Raw genomic sequence first — 16,934 nt, 5'->3', positions numbered from 1 at the left:
CACACAGGTCACACAGGCCACACAGGCCACACAGGTCACACCAGCCACACAGGTCACACAGGTCACACAGGTCACACAGGACACAGGTCACACAGGTCGCACAGGCACTCTGAAAATAGGAACCGTGTTCTGCTCGCCTCAGCATACTGGTGTTGCTGCTGAAACACTCCTAGACCTTTAGCAGAATCTCAATTTGTACAGGATATTTCCCTTTATTCTACATAGTGTAGCAGGAAAAAAAGGGAGGGAGAATTCTGTTCATTATTTTTCAGTAAACTCTAAAGAAACTCGTTGTGCTAAATCTTCTCTATATTGCCCAGTCCCGATGACTTCATACAGGGAAGAATATTGTCTTGCAGGAGCAAGTGTCGTTCAGGGATGTGTGTGTGGATTTCACCAAGGAGGAGTGGTATCTGCTGGACCCTGCTCAGAAAGTGCTTTACAGAGATGTGACCCTGGAGAACTATAGCAACTTTGTCTCAGTAGGTAAGGGTTTAGGGCTTTTTCTCAGTGGCTACCAGTCATACACATCTCCAAGGTTGGGAGGGAATGTTTGTAATTTCCAGTTTGAGCCTTAGGAGTCTTAAGGCTTACTGGTCTAAGATGACTGACCTCTTTTTGCTGTGAAAACGGTGTCTTCTCATCTCTCTGCAGAATGCTGAGAACCTTCCTGAACCATAGCTGAGGCTGTACCTTTCTTTTCCTTCATTTTTTTTTCAGTTCACAAAGCTAAACTATTGCGCACCAGCCGGTATTATTTTGTCTTAACAGGGTATTGTGTTACTAAACCAGATGTGATCTTCAAAATAGAGCAAGGAGAAGAGCCATGGATACCAGAAAATGGATTCCCATGCTACCCAGGTACAGTCGTGAGCTATTGGCAAGGGAAAGTGACCTTGTATCATTGGGTAAGGCAGGTTACTGACTTAGGGTTTCTATTGCTGTGAAGAAACAGCATGACCATGGCAACTCTTATAAAGGAAAAAACTGGTACTGGCTCCCAGGTCAGAAGTTTAGTCCATTATCATCATGGTTGGAAGCATGGTGGCATACAGGCAGACATGGTGCTGGAGAGGTAGCTGAGAGTTCTACATCTGGATCCACAGGCAGCAGGAAGACACAGTGAGTCATTGAGCCTGGCTTGAGCTTCTGAAACCTCAAAGCCCACTCCCTAGTGACGTACTTCCTTCAACAAGGCCACACCTCCTAATCCCTCTCAAGTAGTGCCACTCCCTGGTGACCAAACATTCAACTTCATGAACCTATGGGGACCATTTCTATTCACCACCACAATTGCTGTGAAATTCCAGACTTCTGGAAATGACCAAGAACAGCTTCCCACTGTTGCCTTAAGGACTACTCCATCTGTCTCTTGTTCATAAATACTTTTCTTTTGCTTAGACATTTTGGAATGATTTATTTCTACCTATAAATCCGAAGTCAGTTGGCTTCATCTTAGATATTTTTCTTAGTTAATTTCTCTTTGTCTTTACAAATTGTGCAACTTCTGTTTTCTTTCGGCACCATTTGTCAGCTAGCATATACCCATGTACTTCCATATATTCTACTTAACAGATGCATAATGGAGAACATTCACTGTGGTACAGTCATGTTCTGGGTCACCAAGAGAGCAATATACCATGTATTATAGAATATATGCTACAGTGAAGAACAGAATCATGTAGATAGGAATTATTTATTGTCATATATACTTCAATGCATACATATATGTGTATATACACACAGTGTCGGTTGGTGGTAAGAATGATGAAGAGAGCTCACACAGGGAGGGGAGGACAGCATAATGGTGTATGCTATTTGGCAGAGAGGCCAGAGAAAACTTGAATGAGGCCTGTGTTATATAGAATACTTTAAGGGAGTAAGAATAAACTGTATGAACGGAAATTATTCTAGACAGAGAGAACTTGAAGCTTCAGGCCTCTGTTTGAACAGTAGCCGAGAGATCATTGTTTTACATGGTATTTTATATGTGGTTTGGATGAAATCTGAAGCTGAGATAGATAGATTTCCTTTTAAAAGACCAGACAGTAAATATTTTCAGTGCATTCCTGGTCGTTGTTGCTGCTGCTGCTCTTCTGTCTTTTTCTGTTTGGTCCTCATGTCCCTCTCCCCTCCATCCCCATCCCTATTGCTTCTTCTACTGTTTCCCCTTTTAAAACATAAAAGATGCTTTCAATTGTAAGGAAGTGCCTCAAGCCATAGTTTTCCAGTCCCTTTTCTAGGGCATGGTTTTGTCAGAACAGTCATGGGATGATACTTGTTCATAAAGTTATTAAATCCATCCATTAGAGGAGAAGTAGAAGGAAAACCTAAGCTATACAAAATCCAGTTCCATTTCTGAGGAATCAAGTGTAGCCCAACCTTACCATCTTACTAGTTCCTCTGTGTGGCATCCATGGGTTCTCTGTACGGCGTCTGCTCAGCTCGTACCCTCTGCATGGCATCCATGGGTTCCCTGTACTGTATCTGTTCAGCTCTTGCTGGCTTCATCTCTACTCTGACTATTTTTCTTTTAAAACCACCTGCACTTGTTTATAAGGCTGATTGTCATTGCTCACATGCAAAAGAAGTCGTGTCTTATGTACTCTTCATTCTTACCCTGGTGTAATTCCTGCTGTGGTTTATTTGTTCTCTTTGCTCTGCTCTCCTTCCTTCCTTCCTTCCTTCCTTCCTTCCTTCCTTCCTTCCTTCCTTCCTTCCTTCTCTTTTCTTCTCCCCTTCTTTCTTTTTGGTTTTACAAGATAGGGTTTCTCTGTGTAGCCCTGACTGTCCTGGAATTCACTCTGTAGACCAGACTGGCCTGGAACTCACAGAGATCCGCCTGCCTCTGTCTCCCCAGTGTTGGGATTAAAGGCGTGCGCCACCATGCCCAACTGTCACTGTTTCATCTCCCCTCCTTTTTCATTTCCCCCTTTCACATGAAACATCCAGTTTTTTTTTCACTAGCCTAATAGTAGCCCATAAAAATAAACTAAAGTCTATTACATGGTTCTATTCTACCTGTCTTATATTTCTTTTGTTCTCTAGAATTTTTACTAAGCCTCATAATTGCTGTCTTAGTTAGGTTTTTATTTAGCTATGGTAAAACACCATGACTAAAAGCAACTTAGGGAGAAAAGGGTTTATTTGCTTATATATCCTGAATCACAGTCCACTGAGGGAAGCCAAGACAGAAACTCAAAACAGGTGGGACCCTGGAGGCAGGGGCTGGTGCAGATGCCATGGATGAGCGCTGCGTACTGGCTTGCTCAGCCAGCTTTCTTATAGCACCCAGGACCACCAGCCCAGCGGTGGCCCCACCCACAGTGGTCTGGGCCCTCCCTCATCAGTAATTAGAAAATGCTCTACAGGCTTGCCTACAGTGGGGCCTTATGGAAGCAATTTCTCATTGGGTTTCCCTCCCCTCAGATGACCATTGCTCTGTCAATGACATAAAACTAGCCCGCACATCTTTCTGTACTTGAAGTATATTTATAGTCTCTCCTTTGTCTAACTTTTCATTTCCTTTTAATGTTTTTTCAAATAAGTAACACTGTATCTGTGAGGTGTTTAAACCTTGTGTGCTTACTATATCCATTAAGTTAGAGCATTTTTACTATGATTAGCACATATTTTATTTCTACAACCCACCAGTGGCTATAAGCCCAGAACTCAGATCTGATCATCCAGGTTGCATAGGATTCCTTTCCCACTAAGATTTTAGTCTTCCAAAAGGAAGGATCTCTTAGTTGTCCTCTTGCTGTGATGGTCGTGTTGGTTAACTATGGTCCCGGCTTCAGTGGATCATTCTCTTAGTGCAGTTAGGAAGTGTTCTGCAGCGTGTTTCTGCGTGTGCTTAGTGTGCAGTTCCACAGTTTCCTGAGTCCTCCCATCAGGGAGAACTGAAGATAATCCATGTGTCATGACTTTCCAGAATGGCTACATGATGGTCTCCTCAGAGGATGCAAAGAAAACAGACTAGTAATGGCTAAGAGCCAGACTCTGGTCCTGGGAAGAGGTGCAGCATTAGGCAAAGGATTTATTTCAGTTACAGTGGATCATATGGACACCAGCTTGTGATGGTTAGAACAAGTGGAGTCTGAAGTGGTGTGGATGCTGTAGGAAATTGGTTTTCATCCTCTTTACTGTTTTTTTTTTTATCATTTTTCTGTAAAGTAGCATTTTATTGAAAGGTGTGTAGGTTCTCAAGAGAACCAAGGCTGAGATGTGCCTTGTTGAGGGCGGAGCATTGCTGATGATGAACAGTTACATGTTGGACATGGAGCGAGCCCTACAGAGAAGTTTTTTTTCCCATTCCTCCATGTACAGAGTTTTAATGGATATATTGAATGTTGATTTAAACACTTAATGTGAGTCAATTGATATAAAGTTTTATTTGCTTGTTTATTTTATTTTGAACTGTTTTTTGCTAGGATCATAACTTTAATTGTTGATCTTTAGGGCAGTAGATTGCTATAGATTTTTTTTTTAAATTAAGCATGTAATTAGCATTCTTGCATTGAGTACCAACAGTTAAGGATAGCCAAAATATTTTATGATAAAGTGCCCTGAAGTCTCAGTAACAGATACAGAAATATGATAGTTGGGGGTCTCACATGTAAATAAAACACAGGTGATGTTAGATGTTAAAGCAGAAAACCTATGTGTAAATGAAAAACCTAGAAATAAAGGCAGGCTTAAACACCCCATATAGAAAAATCCATACCTGAGGGTTTCAGAGTAACCGGGATGTGGAAAGATGGCATGTGAAGCAGAATATAAGGTGAGCTTGGTATAAACCGTTTTTAGACACCTTCACTTGTTACATTTCTCAGATATTCTGTGTATTTAAAACTACTCAACTGCTCCTTCGTGAATTTTCTGTTCTTTGGATGACAACTCAGGTAGCTTCCCCTGCTAGTACTGCAGCGTATCTGGAGTTTGTCTCGCCTTTTCTAGCGTGCTTTCTCAGCATTTCAGAGAACTCTTCCTGTAAATAAGGGTAAAGGAAAGAACCTCTAGATCCTGGACTTTAGACTGTCCTTTGGGCCTGAAGAAGTGGATGTTTCCAGAACACCCTAATTTGTTTATCATATATAGAGTAGAAGAACATGGCTTCTGATGGGGCCCTCCTCCGGTGCTGTGTGTGGGGCGTCAGGCTCACTGTCTTGTTTCCACCCAGGGCAGATCATCCTCTAACCCCGTGTACTGATCTGTGCTGCCGCTTTGCTAGTTATCGCTGTTTGTTGGGCTCACCTTATCCTTTTGAATATGATGACTGCTAAACCAGTCACGCTAGTTTCCCGTGAGTTGCATTTCGCTCCAGTCCTTTTGTGTCTGGTTTTGAAGTTTATATTTAGGTTTTAAATGTTACACCCACTTCCCCATTCCTGCTTTCACAGCAGCGTATTTGTTTTTTCTCCTCAAACCAGGATGCTAAAGGAAATGTGCTGGATTCAGTTTGTACCCGAACACTGAATCTAAAACAAAAGAATAGAGTATAGGATTTCTGTAAAAGTCCACACATTCTCAGAAATGTGTTGAGGTACTTCAGCTTCCCAAATCCCTTCTCTGCTTGTGTCTTTTTTCTGTGTGTTTCCTCAACCCTAGTAATTTTTTTTAAAGTATTATACAAGGTTTGGTGATTTTTTTTCTTCATTCATAGAAAGGAAATGGAAAGTGGATGGCCTATTGGAGAGCAGCCAGGAAGATCAAGGTGACCATTTGTGGCCGCTCATGCTCACCAACAAGCTCATGCATGTAGACAGTGGCGGTAACCCAAGAAAAAGCTCCACTCTAGAAATGGACCCTGTTTCTTCAACAAGTTTTCTGCTCAAAATATGTGACTCATGTGAAATGAATTTAAAGAATATTTCAGGTGTCATTATTAGTAAAAAGAACTATTCCAGAAAGAAACTTGATGAGTTTAATATAGGTGAGAAGCCACTCCTTAAAATTGGGCATGAGAAAATTCCCGTAGGAGCAAAATCATATAAATACAATGAGAAAAGGGGTGGCCTCAGCCTTTGCCAGGGTCTCACATGGCCAGTTTCTGGTCAGCCTTTTGAGTGTCATGAAAACGGACAAGGCTTCCATGAGGAAGTGGCCCTGTGCCCGAGTCAGCACTTTCAGCCAGGGCAGATGCTCTGTAAACACACTGAGTGCGGAAGACCGTTCGTCGACGGTTTGAGGCTCAGTGTGTTGCAGAAAACTCACCTGCGTATGGAGCCGCACGAATGCAGCATTTGTAGAAAGTCCCTTCGTGTGGATTTGCAGTTTGGACATGAGGGAGCTCTTCCCAGGAGCAGTCCTTGTGAGCGCAACACCTATGACAAAATCTTCTGCGATGGCCCAGCTTTCATTGGTCACCAGGAAGCTTACTCAAGACAGAGTGCCCAGGAGTATAAAGTGAGTAACAACGCATGGGCAAAGTCAGCTCTCTTTAAACACCAGCTAGTCCAGATGGGGGCGAAACCCTATCAGTACCATGAAAACGGGAAACTTTTCAGAAAGAAAACGCATCCCACCCGGTCTCGAAGAGCTCACTTGGGAGAAAAAACCTTTGAATGTGTTGAGTGTGGTAAAATGTTCTGGGAGAAATCAAACCTCACCCAGCACCGAAGAACGCACACCGGAGAGAAACCCTATGAATGTACCGAGTGTGGGAAAGCCTTTTGCCAAAAACCACACCTTACCAACCACCAGCGAACGCACACGGGAGAGAAACCCTACGAGTGCAAGCAGTGTGGGAAGACATTCTGTGTCAAATCAAACCTCACCGAACATCAAAGAACACACACAGGGGAGAAGCCCTATGAATGTAATGCATGTAGGAAATCCTTCTGCCACAGGTCCGCCCTCACCGTCCATCAGAGAACACATACAGGAGAGAAACCGTTTATATGCAGTGAATGCGGGAAGTCCTTTTGTGTGAAGTCAAACCTGATTGTACATCAAAGAACTCACACTGGGGAGAAGCCCTACAAGTGTAATGAGTGTGCGAAGATGTTCTGTGAAAAGTCAGCTCTCACTAAACACCAGAGAACTCACACGGGGGAGAAGCCCTATGAGTGTAATGTGTGTGGGAAGACCTTCGGTCAGAGGTCGGTGCTCACCAAGCATCAGAGAATTCACTCCAGGGTGAAGGCTCTGGCAGCCTCCTAGATGGCCACCTTCCTTGTATGCCTGTCAAGTCGGTTGTACGGTTTGAAAAGTGAGTTTAGAGCCTGCCAAAGAATACCAGAGTCCTAGAAAACGCCATTATGTTGAAATACATGAAAGCTTTCAAGAAAATACAAACTTTCATTAGAAGATTGTTTTAAAGGGAAATCATTTATATAAACATATGGTTAAAAAAATCTATAAAGTTTAAATTATATGTCTTCCAAATGTGTTTTAAAATTGTATTTTAAATATAATGGATAATATTGATTTTACTTGTATTCATAGGGGAGTATGAAACTTAAAAGTGAGTGAAAATAGCATTAAACATGTATGTAAAGAACATCTTATGTTTATAGACCTTGTGTGAGTATGCTAATGTAATATTTATGTACTTTAGGAAGTGCTTGATCTGTGTATTAGAACCCAGTAAGGATGTGAGGAAAAGCTGAACCCTTAGTGTAACAGTTATTATGGTATACTTTCAATACTAAGTACCACCAGTGTCTTTTTAGGTTGATAAGATTATGTATGTTTATGGACATATGTGTGAATGTGGATCTACATATATGCATATGTAAATATATTTATATGCATGTACACAAATGGTAATGTCATAAAGGCAGCTCACACCAACTTCAAAGCACTGATAATTGGTAAAATTTCAAGAATTGTGTGAATTAATCGTTTAAAGTTACACGAAGTTGCAGTTAAATTATATGGAGAGCAAAGGAAATAAATAGCCCTCGTCATCCCTACTGATTTGCTGTCTTTCCCTGTTACCTTTGCTGCGTGCCATTGGCCTCCATGCTGCAGAGTGAGGCTACAGCCGCTGTCTCTCCAGACTCCACCACATCCATCCCTACTCTCATGTTGGTAGCTTGGCCTTCGAAACCAACAAAGCATGTGTCAGGGTATGGATTTCCTCAGAGAAGCTGTGCGCATGTAAGCTATATGGCAGACTTAAGAGTACAAATCACCCATCCTTCTTTCTAGTTCCTAAAATAAATAAATAAAAATGGCTATAGCCATCATTACCAAACTGTCTCTATAGTAAAGAAGCCAAAAGATGGTTTATTGAGCCTTTTAATTACCTCAGAATTGTCTAGTTCTAAATACTACCATTCTCTTGTTAGGTTGGCCAGTATGTTTCGAATGACATTGTTTCACGCACACACAAAACATTATCACATACTTTTCACTATTTTTGACCACGAGTAGGTGTGATTATTATTACCAAACTACCCATTTGGTGAAAAAAAAATCAAGCAGTATATTTCTGAGGGTTTTTCTTAGCTACCTTTGTGTCAACCATATAAGTACTGTTAATAAAAATGGTATTTACATGACTTAACATGAGTTGTAAATGTTTATACTGCACTCTAAAAATGAAATATGGTAGTGTATAATAAAATGCTCATTTTTTTACCGTTGGTATTTCATTGTGTATCTGTTTAGGCATGGCTACATGTAACCATACTTCTGTGTAATTCAGTAATATATACTGTATTTAGAACTATAGACTCCTTCATAGTGGTTCCACCTCCTTTGTGCTATTTCCAAAACCTCCTAGAAACCCACTGATCAGTATTTTTAAGAGATGCTCTGGTCACTTCTTTGCTGAGTTGAGTTTTATATCTTTTTCCTCCGCCTAAAGATGTTTTGGGAAATAAATTGAGATTAGGCAAAGCTAGTCATGGCAGCTCCATTCTGACAAGTTTTTGAAGTTAGGAAATGCTGTGTAATACTGTAATAGATCTCAGTGATGAAATTGTTATAACAGGAGATGACATCAAAAGACACGAAAAGGTATTATACCTGCTGGATGCATTTACTTAGACCTGTATATGATATTGGCACATAGTCTGTGGTCTGGAAGGGCAGTGACCCAACGATGGCAATGCACACAGTGCAGAAAGCTGACCCAGGTGTGGTGTCACTGAACTGTTTAGTCCTCTAGACCACTTCTTTCTGGGACTTTGTATTAATTTCAACAATACCTGTTACTTGTTTATTACTAGGACTGTCTGACACATTGAGTTGAAGCCATTCCAGTTAATAACAGAGACTACTTTTTCAAGTGCTAACATTTTATAGAGTGGTTTGTGGGGAAAAGTCCTTTTAACAGTTTTCTGCATTGATGGATGGATGCTTTGTAAAGCCACAGTTCTTTCTGGTGGAAAATAGAATGCTTCAAATAAAAAGACATTACGGTAGACTAACTCTAGCAATGTTGTTCAGGAGCAAGGGATGTTGAAACACACAGAAACTAGTGCATACGGGTTGCCATTTTCCTTCTGACAAGGATGTAAACTGGATTAGCATATCCCAGTTCAAGCTAATGTCATTGAGGAGATACTGTCACTACCACAATTATAGCCCAAATTGCTAGTAGTTTATTTTGAAGAACCCAACTAGATGCAACTGCAGGTGAGCCCAGAGAAGGTAGAGAGATAGTCCAGGTTCCAAAAATACAGAGTAAGCAGTGTAGTGGTTTTCATTTCTGTAAACTCCTAACCTCTTAGTATTGGAAATAAAGCTATTGTACTAATTGAAACAATTATTTTCTCTGTGTTGTGCTTTCATGTGAGAAAAATTTGATATGAATAAATCCCTTTTGAAAATGAGTCCTATAGCAGGTATGCCTACCTTTTGAAGTGTTTGCAGCAGAGTGTATGTTAAGATACATGATTTACAAACATCTTTGTGATGTTCCTTGTTATATGTTGTGTGAAGTTAAGTCCCATTGCATTTTTCCTATAAATTAGTGACATGTCTCTGCACAAATCTGTTTATTTTTTATCCTGTGTATATATTTCTACTTCTGTTTAATGTATTTTTGTGTCTTGATACAAATTTAAGTTTATTTTCCTACTGTAAGGTATTGTATTTAGGCAGCCCATTTAAAAATGTAAAGTTCTAGTCCTTGAAAACTATATTATAAAGTATTTGGGATAATTAAAAAATACAACTTAGGATTGGATCTATAACAATCCAACTTGTAAGTCATGTAAGTATGTTTTCAATGTCAAACAAAGATATATTTTAGATAGATGATCTTCAAACACTTCAGAGGCCTACAGAATATGTCATTTAAGATGCTTTCATAACATAAAGCTTTTCATGATAGTGAGACACATCTGCTCCTGGCAGCACCAATTTACTTCAAAAGAGGAGATGGGCATCAAAGAACCACCATATGATATTTGCTTTCATTTGTGGCAGGGTTATCCACTGGCAAAAAAGCTGCCCTTGCTTCAACTACTGACAAAATGCTGTCCAACTTGAACAAGCAGGACACAAAAGAAAGCAGTTGCTGAACTTTGCCAAAACACGATAGGACAGTCCTTCAAAAATTCCTGCTTCACAAAAAAGTCTGTCATATATTCTAGGCCTGTATGTTGTAGCATATTATTTTAAGGTGTGTTACTTTTGTTTATGCAGTGGAACATTTGTTTAATGATGTAAAGATTTGTTGCTTTTGTTTATGCTGCATTTGCTTAACTCTGTGAAGCTGTGATTCTCTGCCTAAAACACCTATGATCCTTAGGAAGACCTTTCTTTTTTTTTTTTCTTAAATATTTATTTATTTATTTATTATATTATGTGTATAGCATTCCTTCCACGTGTGCCTGCAAGCCAGAAGGGGGCGCCAGGTCTCATTACAGATGGCTGTAAGCCACCATGTGGTTGCTGGGAATTGAACTCAGGACCTCTGGAAGAGCAGTCAGTGCTCTTAACCTCTGAGCCATCTCTCCAGCCCCTAGGAAGACCTTTCTAATCCTACAATGGCCCATTGGTAGATTTCTGGCCTCCACATGTACTCCAAATTAAATACATGTAGCAGAAGATTTGAAGCTACGACCCACCTGTGAGAGAACATGGTGTTTCATTTCCTGTGCCTGGAACACCCCAACTGAACCACGAACTATGGACCAAGTGTTCAAATACATGAACCCATGGTAATTTCTCATTCAGGCTAGCACATTTGGCTCCTAGATCTTGTAGGCATTTGGCTGTATCAAGATGTTACAAAATGCATCTTAACTTCAAAAGACAATAGTCTTTAGCATCCAAACTACTCAAAATCCAGTTTCTTTGGAGACTTAAGGCAGTCTCTTATATGTGACCACCCTGTAGGTAAAAAAGAAAAACAAACCAAGTCACAGACTTTCAACCCATAATGAAACAGAATGTACATTCCTTTCCAGAAGTGAGGAATGGTGGCGTGGTGAGGAAATACTGGAACAATTAGGGCAGATCCAAAATCCTTGAGCTCTGCATGTCCAGTATCTGTGACTTTAGTCTTAAAGGATTTGTATGACTCTACCTCTTTCACTTGTTGCTTTCAACATAATATCTCTGTCTTGGGCTGGCTGCATTTCCTGTGTGCAGTTCTTCTTGGCAGATGTCTCGGTGCTCTGGCATGTTCAATATTTTGGAGTCTCCACCATGACCCAGCCTTACCTCCTTCATGCAGTGATTTCTCAGTGCCCCTTGCAGGGACTCTGAACTCTGCCACACTTTGCCTTGACTGAATGGCTCTCTAGAGGAAGAATCAACAACCCCCGTCAGTGCTGGGCTCTTCATGTCTCCAAAACCAGAGAGAGTACATGAGGAGGAAACCGCCAAGTTTGGCTGCCAGCTTAGGCTGAACCTCCCTTCGCTGCTTTAATCATATAATCAGCAGTTATTCCTATAGAAGATACGCGAAGGAATACTATGGACCAAAGAGAAGGATAAGTGCTGTGACCACCTTTGTAAGTCCTGCAAAAAAAAAAAAAAAACAAAAAAAAAACAAAACAGCATACAAGGAGGAGGACTTGTGAAGAAAAAAGGAGGCAGTAGGTGGGGGATGGGGACAATAGTAGATCGTGGGTGGTGCACATAATCAGCACATTATATACAAATATGAAATCGCCAAAAGTCATACAAACATAAACTACTTCCCCCCAAAACACACATCATTCACTATGAACAAGTTGGTTTTATTTCGGAGATGCTGAGATAGTTCAGTATACACAAATGGATAAATGTCATATCTGATATAAATGGTCCCAAAGACAGAAATAACATGATCATCTGAATTGATACCAAAAAAAGCCTTTGACAAAATCCAAAGTCCATTCATGATAGACATCTTGGAAAGAATATGGATAAGTCATGATTTTTAGTGCACAATGACTTTTAAAAGGATTTGCAAAATGCAAAAGCAGATAAAGTGTCCGGAGGGCTTATTTTTGTTGTTGTTTGATTTGGTTTTTTTGTTTGTTTGTTTGGTTTTTTGAGAAAGTATTTCTTTGTGTAGCCCTCCCTGTCCTGAACTCCCTCTGTAGACCAGGCTGGTCTGGAACTCAGAGAGTCTTTCCCGCTGAAATGGGAGCATTTTGCAGGGAGGGGCCTGGAAGGCTGGAATGGTGGTCAAAGGATGGGAAGAGAGGGGCGCGCAAACCTTACACACTGTAAATTGCTAAACCTTTGATTTTGTTTCATCATTTCCATATAAACCTCTAAAATTGTTTTGTGTTGATATACTATGAAGAGGAACAAAATAGGGTAGCTTGAGACAACCTGAATCCGTGTTTTTAACCAGTATCACTACAGTTGAACAATAAGGTCGTGTTGCCTTTGAGGTGAGAGCTGTTTTGCATGGACATATATTTGATGAGAACTCCACATTTCCAAGCCACAGTCACTCATATTTGGTGCAATAACCTGTTTCTTACTCTTCTTGAGATAGGGGTGTGTTTTGGGTCTGGCATAGTTATAGCAAAGAACTGGAACTGTGTGTGTGTGTGTGTGTGTGTGTGTGTGTGTGTGTGTGTGTGTGTGTGTGTTGGGGGGGGGTGTTCGTGGATTTTTCTTCAGGTAGGACTGGAAAGAGTCCTGGGAATACAAGGCTGAGCTCAAAGAAAAATGGTAAGCGGCTGTTTCTTGCAACAACAGCCCTCTCCAGGAGCATAGAGAAGCACTCTTTGGCCCTGCCCTCGGCCCGTCAGACCTGGCACAAGAGGGCACTAGAGAGCTGAAGAATCTAAGCACTGTCCGTTCTGGCCTTTCTAACAGTGAGCGGTAGGCTGCTGGACTAGCCCTGGGCAATGGGGATTTGAGCTTTCAAACTGGGGGTGGTGGTGACTAAGGGCCCCCTGGCTTTCCTGGGCTACCCAAGCGGGCGAGGCTCTAGGGCCGCCCGCACTCCTGGCGTGGAGGTCAGCGTGCGCAGCTCCTCTTTGCCGGAGTCCTGCCCTCCAGCTGAGTGAGAAGGATTTACCCGAGGGACTCGGCGAAACCGGCAGCTGCGCCTGCGCACACTCTCAGCCAATCGAGAGCTTACTTCCGGCTTTCTCCCGAATAGCGTCCGTTTGCCGGTCTCTCTTTCTCTTCTGTTTCTCTGTTTCCCCCGGCGGGTGCACGCGAAGGACAACTTCCGCTTCCGGTATCGTGCTTGCCGGCCCGGTCAGTTGCGGCCGAGAGATTGGGCGATTCCGCGAGCACCGCAGGCGCCGTCAGTCAGTCCTCTTCCCGGTGAGGTCGGTCCTCAAGCCTCCGACAGGCTGCTCCCAATCCACGCGTCTGGGCTAGAAGGCAAGTTTCCCAACCGCCGGGGAGTACGAGGGTGCCCGACCCCGAGGAGATGGGGCAGGAGGGGTCCCTCCAACAGGTGACCTAGGTCTTAGCCGGCTCTGACGGTCGCACTTTTCCGAGCAAAAAGAAGAGAGTACAGGTAGGGAAAAAAGTGCTTCCTGCGGTCGCTGCGAGACCGGTCGGACCAGCACTGTTGTAAACTTTTATGTTCGTTTTCTCTTAACTTAGAAAACCACTTCGTTATGAACTTCATTGTGAACTGAACGTGAAAGGCTGGCCTGAGTTGTCCGGTACAGTCGGCACTTGCCTCATATGGCTGTTCCGATTTAAAATTAGTTAAAATTGAAGATTAATTTTCAATTTCTCAAGATACGCTTGAAACTCTGAAACCACGTGTAGTTGATTGCTACTGTGTAGAGAACCGCATAGCGTATATTTCTGTCATCACAAAAACGAACACTGCCGATGGTTTTAAGATACGTAAAACAATAAAAGGGATAATATTGGTGCTGGCAACTCTTCTACCTTATGGCATAAGAAAAAATGAATTTGAAGAAGGTGGCTAAGCAATTTCTACCTCTGTTCGGAGAACAAATATATCATTACTTCATAAGCAAATGAAATTTACAGCCCCCCTCCATGTTGCCCTGATGATAGTATTTTCCCACCATCATATAGGTTAAGACTTATAGTTGATAAGTGGCCGCCATGGAGGCCAAGGAACACAAGAAACACAGAAAGAAGCACAGTGGGCCTAAAGCTGAGAAGAAAAAGAAACGGTACCTGCAGGACCTACAGCTTGGCGATGAAGAGGATGCCCGGAAGAGAAACCCTAAAGCTTTTTCCGTTCAGTCCGCTGTGCGGATGGCTCGGTCCTTTCACAGGTGTGTTTACCTGGGGTTGGTGGTTCTTCCCGTTTTCATGAAGTACAAGGAGCCTCTCTCAGATGGTATTTGGCTTTGCGAGTCTATCTCAGATCTGAAGGACATAGGCATACCATAGTACTTTCCTAATGTTTTAGAACTCCAACCATAGAAGCATTTTGCCTCCAACATCTGCCCTTTGCTTTTTTTTTTAAATCCAAGAGAAAAGAATTTATTTTAGTTCACAGAAAAATTTTGTAAACTTTAACTATCTCCATGACAGTATGTGTGGTGCCTTCCCCCATCCTTCATTTAATGTAAAGTACGAAAATAGCTGTATTTCGGGAGACATTCTGTATATCCAGCAGTTTCCTTTAAATGTTACTAAATTAAATTCTTTTGTTTGTTTTGTTTTTTCCTGACTTTCTTGGAACTCACTCTGTAGACCAGTCTGGCCTCAAACTCATAGAGATCCTCCTGCCTCTGCCGCTGCTTCTGAGTGCTGGGATTAAAGATTAAAGGCGTGCAATACTGCTGACCAGCCTGAATTCAGTTCTTTAAAGAGCAGAGGTTAGGAGTTATTCTCATCGCTTTTCTGTGGATGAGAAAACAGGTCCAGGGCAAAAATTAAATAGCCAGTTGCCTGATGGAACTTTTGCTTTATCTCCTGTACCTCTATTTGTATAATACACTGTCTTCATCTGTGCCTTTTATTCTCTTACAATTCAAATCAGTCTTCTTTATGATGTGTTTGATTATTAACTTTATTTTTTAGTCATCTGTTTTATCTTTACTGAAGAATAGTTTCGCACTGGGGGGCTTAGAAATTAAACATTTAAATTCAAGTTAATTGTTTATATTATCTGTTCTTTATAAAATCTAACTTAGCATGTTAAGGTCTTTTGTGGAAGTATCTTTTTTTTTTAACAGGACTCAGGATTTAAAGACAAAAAAGCATCACATTCCAGTGGTTGATCGAACTCCACTAGAACCCCCACCGATAGTGGTAGTGGTGATGGGGCCCCCAAAAGTTGGGAAGAGCACCTTGATACGGTGCCTCATTCGGAATTTCACCAGACAGAAGTTGACTGAGATCAGAGGCCCTGTGACAATTGTGTCAGGTAGGGTGTGCTGCTTTGGAGCTGGGGGGGACAAGTATTGTTGCCTGAGGAACATATCTGAGTTCCATTGTTTGCTCAAGTGGAAAGTATATACCAATGCTATTACGTCATATTACCACATATTTGCCTGTAGCTTCTTAGCCATGACAATGTTGATGTGTTCCACCTTAGTCTGACTGGTTGACTTTGCCAAGTGTGCTTAGACTGGTCCTGTCGTTGTGAGCACATTCATTTCACAATGTTAGCTCCCATCTAACATACACATCTGCTTTTCTTCTCAGAGCTACTCTTAAGAGAATTCTGTGCTTTTTGTTTGTTTCTGTTTTTGAAACAGAGTCTCTGTGTAGCTCTGGCTCCCTTGGAACTTGCTATGTAGACCATGCTGACCTTGAACTCACAGAGGTGCCCCTGTTGTGGCAGTAGTGGTAAAACAGAGCATTTCTTTAGCTCTGGAAGAGAATATCCTTAATCATTGCATTTTAACTGGGAAAGTTCCACAAACATTTTGGTTTATCAAACTTGGGGATATTTCTATTCATAGTAGTAGTACAGGAACATATGACTATCCTCTGAACACCTTGTTGTGTTAGGTTTGATGGTATTTTTTTTTTTGATTAAAAAAACACAACAAAAAGTGTGTTTAACTGACAACAGAGAAAACTGGTAAAGAAAGGCAGGTAAACTTGGTCAAGTGAGAACTGGAACCGAGGGGCTCCACAGTCTTCTGGCATCCGTTCAGTGTTGTATCTATGGCTAGAAATGTACATGATAGGAACTCCAGGGATTTCCGGATTCTTCACTTGACGTCCTGATCAACTGTAGCCACAGTATAACACTTGTGCTGGTGACTCTCTGTGCCAAGCAGTCATCAGCATAGGTTCCTTTGTGTGTGCATGGAAGTCAGTCAGGTCGTGGGTCCTTGGCGATTCTCAGTGCCACTCGGTACTTCTGGCCCGTTTTCTCAACTTCAGCCATCACACATCAGTTATACAAGGGATACACTTGGCGTACAGACAGTCCATCATGGACTGCACTAAGTCGAGTTTGGTTTTGATATCTACAAGGGTGCGGTACGGTGGACCCAGCTGTGCATTGTACTGGGAGAACAAGCAGGAGAGATGCTGGGGGACTTCTCTTTCCTTCAGCGCAGGAGAGGTGCTGGGGGACTTCTCTTTCCTTCAGCGCAGGAGAGATGCTGGGGGAC

At 41.8% G+C, this 16,934-nt stretch overlaps 2 protein-coding genes and 1 pseudogene across 4 annotated transcripts in view; 2 read left to right on the top strand and 1 right to left on the bottom strand.

The window, feature by feature from the left end:
• The window catches only part of Znf248 (zinc finger protein 248), a 50,874-nt gene extending 42,286 nt beyond the window's left edge, over positions 1 to 8,588 (top strand). Inside the window, exons 11-13 of the mRNA XM_013353025.2 lie at positions 360 to 486; positions 772 to 861; positions 5,666 to 8,588. Of these exons, the coding sequence (XP_013208479.2) occupies positions 360 to 486; positions 772 to 861; positions 5,666 to 7,164 (1,716 nt within the window). The 3' untranslated portion in view covers positions 7,165 to 8,588. The remainder of the gene's footprint in view (positions 1 to 359; positions 487 to 771; positions 862 to 5,665) is intronic.
• Positions 8,589 to 13,580: 4,992 nt separating this feature from the next.
• The window catches only part of Bms1 (BMS1, ribosome biogenesis factor), a 41,646-nt gene continuing 38,292 nt past the window's right edge, over positions 13,581 to 16,934 (top strand). For 2 of the 3 annotated variants that reach the window (XM_026788217.1, XM_005365087.2), the window contains exons 1-3: positions 13,581 to 13,746; positions 14,425 to 14,630; positions 15,540 to 15,730. In XM_026788217.1, coding sequence (XP_026644018.1) covers positions 14,455 to 14,630; positions 15,540 to 15,730 — 367 coding nt within the window. In that variant the 5' untranslated portion in view covers positions 13,581 to 13,746; positions 14,425 to 14,454. Of the gene's footprint in view, positions 13,747 to 13,766; positions 13,886 to 14,424; positions 14,631 to 15,539; positions 15,731 to 16,934 lie in introns of those variants that run through there. The other variant, XM_026788216.1, reaches the window with a different exon arrangement.
• The window catches only part of LOC101988387, an 880-nt pseudogene continuing 290 nt past the window's right edge, over positions 16,345 to 16,934 (bottom strand).

This window comes from Microtus ochrogaster, unplaced genomic scaffold, assembly GCF_000317375.1.
Source record: "Microtus ochrogaster isolate Prairie Vole_2 unplaced genomic scaffold, MicOch1.0 UNK1, whole genome shotgun sequence".
NCBI lineage: Eukaryota > Metazoa > Chordata > Mammalia > Rodentia > Cricetidae > Microtus > Microtus ochrogaster.
The sequence above is the reverse complement of the archived record's forward strand: the minus strand, read 5'-3'. Positions and strand labels throughout refer to the sequence as shown.